At 39.0% G+C, this 11,729-nt stretch overlaps 1 protein-coding gene across 1 annotated transcript; it reads right to left on the reverse strand.

Moving 5' to 3' along the window:
• Positions 1-4,421: 4,421 nt before the first annotated feature.
• Positions 4,422-10,124, reverse strand: ndufa4b (NDUFA4 mitochondrial complex associated b). Its single transcript, XM_036573221.1, has 4 exons — positions 9,941-10,124; positions 6,347-6,435; positions 6,191-6,251; positions 4,422-4,716 (listed from the first exon to the last, which is right to left on the reverse strand). Exons 1-4 carry the CDS (start codon positions 9,980-9,982, stop codon positions 4,660-4,662), a joined length of 249 nt encoding a protein of 82 aa, XP_036429114.1. The 5' UTR covers positions 9,983-10,124; the 3' UTR covers positions 4,422-4,659.
• Positions 10,125-11,729: the final 1,605 nt, after the last annotated feature.

Consider the following 11,729-nt stretch of genomic DNA (forward strand, 5'->3'; position numbering starts at 1 on the left):
TCTTTTTAAGCTCCTCAACAGATTTTAAATGCACAGAGCCTTTTATTTTAGAAAATAAACTAAGACAAATATTAAAAATAACTGAGAGAGGAAAAAATTATGACTAGGCCTGATATAAAATGATTTTATAGAAAATGTTGCTGACACTGTGTAGATTAAAATTAGTTACTAAACTAATTTACAAAGTATAAGTTAAGAAAGGAAGGAAGGAAAAATAAGTAAATTGGACTGTGAGTGGAAAATGAGTGATGATAAGTGGAATCTTGTCTAATACTCTGCTTAAACACTGGTGGGCCTCCCAGAGCAAAATGCCAGTGGCCCACTATCCTCTTGCTTTCAGGGCTCTTGCACAAGTAATCCCAAACACATTCAGTGATTAATGTACGATGAATAACTCAAACTTAATTGCCATTTTCGCTTCAAATTAAATAAATGAAGGATGTTTTAATCACTTGATTTTCAGTAAAATGGCCATTAAGTATGCTATTCATTGTACAGCATTCATTAGATGTGTTTAGGATAAACCAACATCTAAGACTGAACTTTGCAGGTGTGGAAAATATCCCTGCAGATTTCTTTGAAAAGCTGAAAGTTAAATTATGTTTGGTTGTTGAGGCTTCTGTGTAATTTTATGTTAAATATGCATTTCTGCTTTTTTCTCTGAAGCTTATTTCTCAAACTTGTACTTCCGCTTTAAGGCCGTTAAGTAAATGAAGTCTCTGACTTTTATTCAGTTCTGTATTTCTAGTAAAACTGTCTTAACCCAGCAGAAAATGTCTAGGAATGTGTTGAAGTTTGAATATTTTTTTAATATTCTTAAAACAGCCTCATAGTGATATATATTATATGTATTGACCAGATTTAAGACGGCTTCACCTGTCATTTGTTGCAGTGTAAGGCCATGGTTCTCAGTCTTGGTCATATGGTCAGCCAGTCCAGCGATTAAGAAGAGCCTAAGTGGTCAACCAAGTCAAAACAGCTCATTATAGTTCCACTAAAACTTCTGTCTTGAAGGTTTGACTACAGAACAGAGCAGGAAGTTCTGATTTTGATGAAGAGATTGAGGTAGTGGCGCCATCTAGGGTAGCTTCTGAGTACATGTCCCTATTTCTGAGTCTCTGTGGCACAATGTTGCCTCAGGGTAACAAACCCATTGTAATCAACTTCCAAGAGCACGACACATATTAAATGACACTGAAAGGTTAATATTAAAAGAGGAGAATAACAAACTATAAAAAAGCTTGTACTTGGTCAGATTTTCTCCTGAAGTGCAATTATAAACCTCTTTTTGTGCAGCTTGCGAATGTGTGTATGTGTGTATGTTTCTGCACCAGATCCAATCGAAAAATATTGTTTATCTGTGGAATGTAAAGTTTTTTTTAACTTTCAATATCATATAAACAATGTTTATGTTTTGAGGAATTGCTTATATATGTACGTTGAGATTACATTTTACACTTTTTACATTATACATTCTTTCTATTGTCACACAGTGTTGCCTCAAGGCAACATATCCTACAAAGACCCTCACACACATTAAAGGTTTGGATTTTAAGGTCCAATTTATGCAAGAAAAGTGCAGAGCCCTGTTGGTGACATCCGGTATAAATAAAAATAAAGCGTGGGAATGAAATAGTTCCCACACCTTACTAAGGCATGTTATCTTATTCCCATGCTCACTAAGCCATGCATTCATTTTATGTATACCAGATGTCACCAGCGGGGCTCTGTAGAAAAGTGAATCAGACTTTAAAATAAACTTGTAATGTGTGCAATAGAGGGTCAAGGAGTTCCTCTTGGTTGTGATGTCATATCCATGACCATGTTTCATAAAACCATTTAAACCTCCCGCAGTGATTAAGTGATGTACGTTGTCCATATTCAGTTTCTTAGAGTAACGTTTGCATTGCAGCATCTCTGCACACACACAATTCCAGCACCCGGCAGTCAGCACCCATTGGTGGCTCCCATTCCTCCTCAACTTTAAAGGTCAATTCCACTGATATGTCTAAATTTTGCATAATTAAATAATTAAATAAACAGAGTCATTTACAGTGGTTTGAAGTGAAATGCGCCACTCAGAATTGTTCACAATGGTGCTGATAAGAACCAAACATCTGAAGAGTTCAATGCCTCTAAAAGCTCCCTCAATGAAAGTTATGACAAGAAATAAATTATATGGCCAAAGGTATGCAGTCTCCATAGACAAACTGATTTCTGGGCTGCTAAATCTGCCCTATTCAAGCGTAAGTGCTATAATTGTGAAATGGAAGCATCTAGTAAAGGGGTCTGCAATATGCGGATCTTTTACTGCCCTGTTGCGGCTCCAGAATTAGATTTGTACATAAAAATAAAATAATCCTCCTTTACAGTAAAATAAAGCTCTGCTGATCGTTCAACACAGTTTAACAATAAATGGTCTTAAACTCTGGAGTTAATGTAGAACTGCTAATTCACCCTTTAACCCTGAAGATCAGCGCAGACTGCTGGTCACCTTAGCAACACAGACAACAATCTCGCCCAGCTGGTAGCTAACGAAACGGCAAAGAGACAGATAATTTGGAGACGAATGGACTTACTTGCGTTTATAATCACTCCAGCTGGTTTCCTGATATGTTTAATCTGCATTGAGAAACTGTCAAACATTCGACAGTTTCTCATTCGCCAGCTTCTTGTTCGAATTTTCCCGTTCCACCTTAAATAGTGCCTGAGGCACCAGAATGTAACTGCTGCACCATTTAAGGTGGAACGGGAAAATTCGAACAAGAAGCTGGCGAATGAGAAGCGACTTCAGAAGCGTAAAAAGTTGACCACTAAGAGACGTTTTACAAGAAACTGTTCTACTTTTGCGGAAAAGTTTCCTGCCGGAGATGCGAGAAAAGCGGCTATAGCTGAGCTAAAGCTAAAGCAGAGAAAAGTAAGTCTGTGTTTTCGTCTATATGGGTTTATGGGTATATGGGTTTCCATGGCTGAGCAGCTGCACACAAGGCTAAGATCACTATGCAATGCCAAGCACTGGCCGGAGTCCCCAACTGGACTTCAGTGAAATGCATGCTCTGGCAATCTGATGGACGAATCTGGGTTTGGCAGAAGCCTACCTACTGAAATACATGGTGGAGGAGGGATAATGGGCTGGGGCTGTTTTTCAGGGTTTGGGCCCCTTAGTTCCAGGGAAGATTGAGGTGAATGCTGCAGGATACAAATACCTTTTAGACATATAATTAAACACTTTTAACTTTATGGCAGCAGTTTGGGGACGACCCTTCCCTGTTCCAGCACGACTGTGCCAAAGCGAGCTCCATTAAAGACATGGTTTGTGAGTTCGGTGTGGAGGAACTCCAGTGGCCAGCTCAGAGCACCGTCAACCTTACTAAACACCTTTATAATTTTATCATCAACATTACATATTAAAATAAAACAAGATGTGTAGATTCACTTGAAGAGTTCAAGTCAATGTTTATTGTCAGATAAATTAAGTGGCACCAATGAAGCGGTTCTTGCGTGCAAGTGCACATGGCTGTTTGGCTTACAGAGTGCAGACAATCATAAACAAGACGTATGAAGAAATAGCCATGATGAGGTACTTAAAGTGTTGTGACCAAGGACTAGAACTAGTACCATGTTTTTAATTCTGACAGTGTTGGTCAGTGCTGAGCCCCAAATCAACCCATTATTGTGCAGATTATATTGTTTTTTTAACTTAATAAATATAATCTACCATACTAACTTTTTTTAAATCCCACTGCATGACGTGACACAACTGAACAATCTGATTGGTTACCGCTCAGCTCATTTGCATAAAGTTTGTCCAGAACGTAGGAGTGAGCAATATGACAACATTTTATCATTATGGTGATAAATTACGTCACAATATGCTTCTCTGAGTATATCATCAGTACTTTAAGACACTAGCTACATACTTAATCACAAAGTGACCATAATTAGGCCTGTTTAATTGGATTTAGTGCAGTGCAGCTAATTATTATTATTATTATTATTATTATCATAACATTATTTCTATGTGGCACTATTTTGTCTGTTCCAACATATTAAATCTCAGAAACATAAATATCGTGATGCATATTGGTTATCGTGAAATTGTCTTGAAGTATCATGATATAATATTTTTGCCTTGCCACTACTGGAATGAGAGAGCAGAGTGGGAATGATGTCTGATGTCGTTCATATTACATACATGCTGCTTAAAATGTCATCGCCCCCAACTTAGAACACTTCCCACATCCCTGTTGCTTAGCACCTAGGTTTACGGCACCGACAGTAACTGTGCATTTGAGAAAGCAATGCAGTATTTAAAAATAAATATCATAAATTATATTATTGTCTAGGTAATACTCCTTCACGGCCATTTTTCCCCAATTTAGTCGTCTCCAATTCCACCCACTAGTTAGCCATTTCTAGTCCCTGGTACTACATGGCAATAAATACTGTTCAGGTTTAAAATGTTTACAGTACAAAAACATGTGTTTATTTATGTATTTGTGCACACAAATGTATATAAAGGCAGTTTGAATGTGTTCCCCATCCTCTGTCTGAAATGATGATGACCTCAGTGCCATGGTGGATTTATGCTCTCTGGTTTTTGTGCGGATTGGCTTCTGGGGTGCTGAAGCGCACCCGTCAGTCGAGCATGGGAATGCTTTAGAAGTCCGGCCTGTCCTTCTTCAGTTTGGAGTAGTCCATATTGACCGAGAAGAGCTGCGGAGAGGAAAAGACACGCTTAACATCGTAACAATGGAAGAATGCTTTTTTGTGTTGTGCGATATAGAACCCTTTTTAAAAAGGTTCTACATAGAACCATCTACAGCACATTCTTAAGAACTCACGCAGAGGGTTCTCTGAGTGTTCATGGTTTTATATAGAACCTTTTTCATTACTAAAGAACCATTGAAGAACCGTCTTCTTTACGAGTGAAGAAGTGAATTTCTTCTATGTCAAAACCTTAAACACCCGGGAGACGGCGATGTGTTAAAGCAACCTACACACTTAAAAATGATGGTTCTCCAAGGGTTCTTTAGAAAGAAAATGGTTCTATATAGCACCAGGAACACTCAAAGAACGCTTTGCATGATTAAAGGGTTGTTCGCATGGTGAAATTGTTCTTCAGTTTGATGGAGAATGTGCTGTAGATGGTTCTATATAGAACCATCTACAGTACATTCATACAGAAAGAACTGTTTCACAATGCAAAAAACCCTTTAAACATGCAAATGTTTACATAGAACCATGTTCTTTACTAAAGAACCCTTAAAGAACCATCATTTTTGAATGTGTAGCTGAACATCGCTTACTGTTGCGCTAATGTAGCACTGCAAGACTCATCAGAAGAGAACCTGGTCAGCAATTTACACCTCTGACAAAATTGTCAGCATATTACTAAAAGACCTTCTAGAACTCTTCTTTTTGGAAAATAAACACAGAACTAATTAGTCATTTCGGAAAATAAACTAACAAACTAACTAACTGCTGTTGTGCTCAAAAAAATTATAATTTATGCCGTTATCCTCAAATTTACATTTTACACTTTGATTTTTGACCCCAGCAAATTAATCATCTGGGAATTAGAAAAATTCTGGTGGGAATTCTGTTTTCCCCTCCCCCCATGTGGTGGGAACTACCCATGGTTCTTACACTACTACAAGTGTGGTTATGTTAGACAAGGGCCTTAAATTAGACAGCCAGTTTTCTGAAGATTGGAAAATTCATGGTGACCTCAATATCATCAAAACAACCAAAACAAACGTGTGTGAAATGTTAATTTCTTAAATTTTATAGAGCTAAAACCGCCTCAAACTGACCCCAAAGGACACAAAATCTGTTTAGAACACAAAATTTGTACAGGATACTGAAAGCATATCATCATGTTTTCCCCATTAAACTAGGAAAAGTCATTAAATATAAGCAAAAAATGACGTCAATCATTCATTTAGAGACGTTAAACACTTAATGGAAAGACAACAGGAGGGTTAAAAACGAGAACCCTGACCGATTCTGAGTGGAGATCTGATCCCAGCTGTGTTTCTACTCTGATGTGCTTTATGTGCTTGATGCATGATGCAGTCTCAGGCTGAACTTAAGGCTGAAGTCCTTTGGATTCAGCCTTCATTCACCCTCAGCCTTTTAACCAGTGAATGTATAATTTCTGCTTGTCCGAGTAAACGGTCCTCCTCACCTTGTACTGGTCATTGGGGCCCAGTTTGTTCCAGGGCTCTGGGTTGTTGGTGCGATCCCATCTGTTAATGGTTGAAATGAAAGTGAAAATGCAGCGATATGAAATCTGTGATATAAAACATGATATTACTGGATATAAAACAGAGTTAGCACTCACGAGCACTCCGGGTTCTTCAGAGCCAGACGGCAAAGATAGAGCGCAGACATGGTCGCTCCACCACCGATGAACACGAACAGAGGGATCAGCTAGAGAGAGAGAGGAACAGAAGAGTTCACTTTCAGACTTTTGGAGGCAAAAAGAAACTAAAATGAATCTTTTATTGCACTGAAAATTAGTTTACGTAAAAGAGATACTGTTGAATAATTTGATATGTCATATATTTATTAAGTGATTTTTGGGAAGATAATGGACAAATAACTTGAGATGTCAAGGAAACAACATTCATCAAGAAAGCAAATGAAATTTTTTTGGCCGGCCTCACAGCAGCCAAAAAGACAATACTGAAAATATGGTTTGAACCCTCCGTTCCTATGCATCTTGTTTGGCTTACTTATTTTCGGGACTTCGCTCTTTTGGAATGTACAACAGCCAGGATAAATAAGGCCAAAATAAGAACAATTGTGTCCTGGTCAAATACTGAGAAAGAGTTGTTAAAAGCAACCTTTTCTAACTGATATGAGGGTGTAAACTTCAGTATACTGAGTTTATTCATTTATCTATTTAGGTATTCATTTGTTTATATATCTTTTGCTTTGGTGTGTATGTCTTTTCCTCTTGTGTGGTTCTGCCACTGACCATCACTGCTGTCATCGTCAGTGTTGTTACTTTGATGTCTAGCGATGATTGTTGACTCCGTACTATGTTGTGGGAACATAGTTCTCGTGTTTTTTTTTGTTGTTTGTTTGTTTTTTTGTTTGTGAATAAAATATTGATCACAAAGAAAGCCAATGAAAATAGCTTCTTATCCCAAAGAAATGGAGTTAAAAACGTGAATGCACAACAGTTAGGGCTGTTCTATTCCAGAATTTGGGACATGATTCCGATTCCAGTTGCAAATAATGGGGATCAATGGAGTCGATTCCACATTTTCTTGATTCTCAATCGCAAACATAGAGGGAGATCTGGCAACATAATTACACAGCACAGTATTATGATAGATGATATGAATTATAAAGCATCAGACATATTAACTAAGGTGCTTTTTTCAGTTTTTGACAAAATGCCTGTTGTTCTTTATATTGTGTGTAAATTTCATGATGAATGGATCAAAAGAAACGGCCCCAAATGACTTTGAAAGACGTCTGGTTCCATTGACTTACATTAAAAGTAGAGTATGTTTTTTCCTTCTCCTGTAAAGTTACCATTTTGGAGATACGAGGTTTTGTTCCAGCAGTGATATATAATATGAATGAATGTAATACTTATAGTGGTGTACGTTTTGACATTAAGATGCCAGGATGTCCGTTTAATTATATGACCTATTTGACCTTAGCGAGTCCAGTTTTACTCAAAATATGAGGAGTCGAGTCCAAAGCTGTGGAGCTGACTCGATTACCAAATGCTTGTAATCAGAGAATCGACTTCCAGCTGTACAGCACATCTGGTATGGTAGCCCGGAGGACTGTAACTGACCGTAAGGATGTTTTAGACAGAGGATGCCATTGTAATATCACAGTCATTAAGTTGTCCTCAAAGGAGCCTGAAAAGCTTGACCACAACAAAATGTACCCAGAGGGTTTGTTCAGTATGTAGTGGACTCTTTTAATCCCCACCGCCTACACAGATATCTGTCTAAATAAGGAGCATTTCAGTCATGACGTCACCATAATAATCCACTGGGGTTGGACAGTGATTACACCACCAGTCGTTCCTGCCCTCTACATGTAGCCAGTGTTGGACGCTGGTCTGACCCTGCACTGTGGGACTGCTTTACAAATAAAGGCTATTTACAATGCTTTTGTGTCAGAGAGTCACACCTGCTGACTTCAAATGCTGCCTCTGTAAAAAAGCTCACTAGTTATTAAAGGGGAACTCCACCAATTTTTCAAAAATTCTACAAAATAAAATGGGTGAGATGTAAACAGTCATTCATAGTAGTTTGGTGTGAAATACGGTGTTCTAGAGAAACTAGAGAAACTAGAGGTTAGAGAACCAGCCTTGTGACCGGAAGGTTGGTGGTTTGATCCCCTGAGCCGACAGTACGTGACTGAAGTGCCCTGCTCCCTAGGCGACGTGGACAGGGCTGCCCACCACTCCAGGCAAAATGTGCTCACTGCCCACTAGTGTGTACGTGGTGTTCCACTGCACGGATGGGTTAAAATGCGGACGGGAATTTTCCGTGTTGTGAGACTAATAAGGGTCACTTAACTGACTTTACTAAGCTTACTGAGTGAGAATTGTTCACAATGGTGGTGATAGGAACCAGATGTCCACCTCTAAAAGCTCCCTCACAGAAAGTTATTATATGAAACAGTTAGCTATACCTATAGCCTGATGTCTAAGACACCCCTGCTGAAAAAGGACCATTAGAAACCCTTAGGCTTTGTTTTCTAATAGGAATTGACAATGGTTTTCCAATACAGACCACTACTTTCCTGTAGAACACCTTTAGATCCCATTAGGAAACCATCAAACACATTTAGAACCAGCCATTAGTCACCTCTTAAACCATTAGGATCCTTTACACTGTGATATCAACCCATTAAAAAAGCCAAAACACATTACAAAACCATCAGGAACCAAGAGAAACACTTAGTGGTTTCTATGGGTTTTTCAACAGGAATTGTTTTATGATGGTTTTTCGGAATCAGAATCAGGTCCACTGATGGCGGAGGGGTATGTGCAAGGTGCTGAAAGGCAAAATAGTCCCCAAAGAATACTTATTTTCTCAGATTTATGACTATTTTACCTTCATCAACATTCCATATAAACTCAGAAGACTCGTGTAGGTTCACTGGCGGTTTTGGATAGTAAATAAAATGGGTATATTTGTGTTGTACTCATGGTGACCCCTGGTTCCATTCATCACCACTGTGAAGAAAGAAATCTCTACAATGAACCATTTCACATCAAACCACTCTGAATGACTTACACGTTTACATCTCATGGGCTGAATTATTCAGAAATTTTGAAAAACTGGTGAAGCTCCCCTTTAAGACACATCCCGTTCTGCTGACTGCAGCTATGCAGTATGTATGTGCCCTGCTGCGCATGCGTATCAGCAGCAAAAACCCCAGGGTGTCTCTAGAGGACTTCTGAATCACGGGACGTTAGTAACGCACAGGAAATGAGTAAAGCAAGGCGGGCAGTGCGATTTCTCCTCAATGCCCTTGGGCTCGCTGTCCGGCCCCTGTAGTGGACGAAGGAAACGTGCCTGTTTGACCCCCATTCATGGAAGACTGCAGCACGTGACTCATCATCCTTACTGAATCTGAAAGGGCTGATCTGAAGGCACCGCGGGCCTGAGCTCAGCTTCTTATTCACATTTTCCCGTTTCACCTTAAATGGCCAACTGGCAGCTGGTAAGGTGGTAACTGGTAAGTGGCAACTGCTGCACCATTTAAGGTGGAACGGGTGAATTCGAACCAGAAGCTGGCGAATAGGAAGCCAACGCGTTCGGCAGGTTCCCAAACAATCGTGAAAGAGAAAACGATGAAAAAAAGACCTTAAATCAAATATAATAATTCATACAAACGGTGTCCAATCAGAAAATAGCCCAGCTTGAGATCAGACTGAACAGCGGGTACTTACAGCCGGGTGACTCCTGAGCTGCTTGGCCACGACGTTCAGCATCTTCAGTTTTCAGAGAAATATTATAAGATTATTTTTATTTTTACAAGTGTTAAATATATTATTATCAATATTCAGCGCTCGAGACCACGTTCCGATGCGCGCGCTCTGACAGAAGAGAGCGAGGAATCAGCTGAAGCGCCGCCCCGCTTCCGTTTTTAACCAATCGCAGAAGAGGAGGGGAGAAATCCGCACATTCCGGACAGCCCCGCCTCCCTGCGCTGTGATTGGCTAGTGGTTCATCCACACCCGCCCATCGTGAGCCAGGATTGGCTAATAGCTCATAAAAAAGATGGTTCTTCAAGTGTTCTTCAGTAAGGATGGTTATATATAGAACCACGACCACTCAGAGAACCATTTACATGATTAAAGAGTTCTCTGCATCGTGAAATGGTTCTTCAGATTAATGGAGAATGTGTTCTAAATGGCTCTATATTTTTGAAAAGGGTTCTTTATAGCACCCAAAAGGTTTCTTTTATCATGACGTCAAGCCTGTAAGAACAGAAGAACCCATTTGGGGCGGTATAGAACCATATAAACCACACTCGCCATTAACTGGAAGAACTCTTTCACTCTTTCTTCAAGGGCAAGATTAAAGGGTTGTTTGCATCATGAAAGGGTTCTTCAGATTGATGGAGAATGTACTGTAGATGGTTCTATATAGAACCTTGAAGGAATGTACTGCTGTGTAATGTGTTTAGTGCTGTGTTATGTCAGTATGTTCAGTACTGTGTGGGCCGGTACCGTGATTGTACTTAGAACATTCTGTTCTGCCTATTTTTGCTTGTGCCTACATGGTCACGTCTGTAACACCTGTCACTTGTCATGTATAGGCTGGGCCTAATCTCGGCGTCAGTCCATTGTTTTACGGTCTGGCTAGGTGACTGGTACCTGCGCGCAGTGAATAAACTTCAATTCTCCAGACGTACGGCTGGATCCCTGGTTTGGATTCTTCAACTTTTTAAAAAACAAACAAACAAAAAAGAAAACGGTTCTTCTATTGTTACCATGTCAAGCTTGGTTCTATATAGAACCATATACAGCCCATTCTTAAGAACTCTTTCATGATGCAAAAAAAAACCTTTAATCATGCAATGTCTTCTTTGAGTGTTCATGGTTCTATATAGATGGTTCTTGTGTGCAAGCAATCACAGGTGGCTTTGCCTAAAGGGTTCTAATAGGTTCTGTTCCATTGCTAGAGAAACAGCACTGTCTGATGAACCCTCTACTGCACACATTAGCACAGCAGTGTTTAAACAAACGTTTTCTCTTTTCTTGCATAAAATGGGACAAATAACTTTTTAAAAAACATTAAAAAAAAAATAATAGACCAGGTGTCCTGTCAGGGTTCCTTGACAACAATGTGCAACAACAAAAAGAAAGAGTTTTACAGGAAACTGGATATTTTCATCTAAAACATCTTTAAATACTAAAAAATTGCTAAAAAAAAAAAATAACAGGGGAATTATTTGATGCTATTTTCCAAGAAACCATGTTTACACAATAACAAAAACTTTTGTTTATATAATAATATTCCGAATCCTTAAACACCAAACAACCAAATAAAACCACAAATAAGATAAAACTATGCTAAAATTTTCAAATATTGGAAACTGACAATGATACTAGTAAAACATACACAGGACAACTGACTGGAGTCTCTAAACCTGCATAGACAGTGAATACTTTATAAGTTAAATGTCCAAAATAAGCAAAAAAAACAAAAACAAAATGATTCTAATTAAATTAA

The sequence above is a fragment of the Colossoma macropomum genome, unplaced genomic scaffold, assembly GCF_904425465.1.
Source record: "Colossoma macropomum unplaced genomic scaffold, Colossoma_macropomum, whole genome shotgun sequence".
Classification (NCBI taxonomy): domain Eukaryota; kingdom Metazoa; phylum Chordata; class Actinopteri; order Characiformes; family Serrasalmidae; genus Colossoma; species Colossoma macropomum.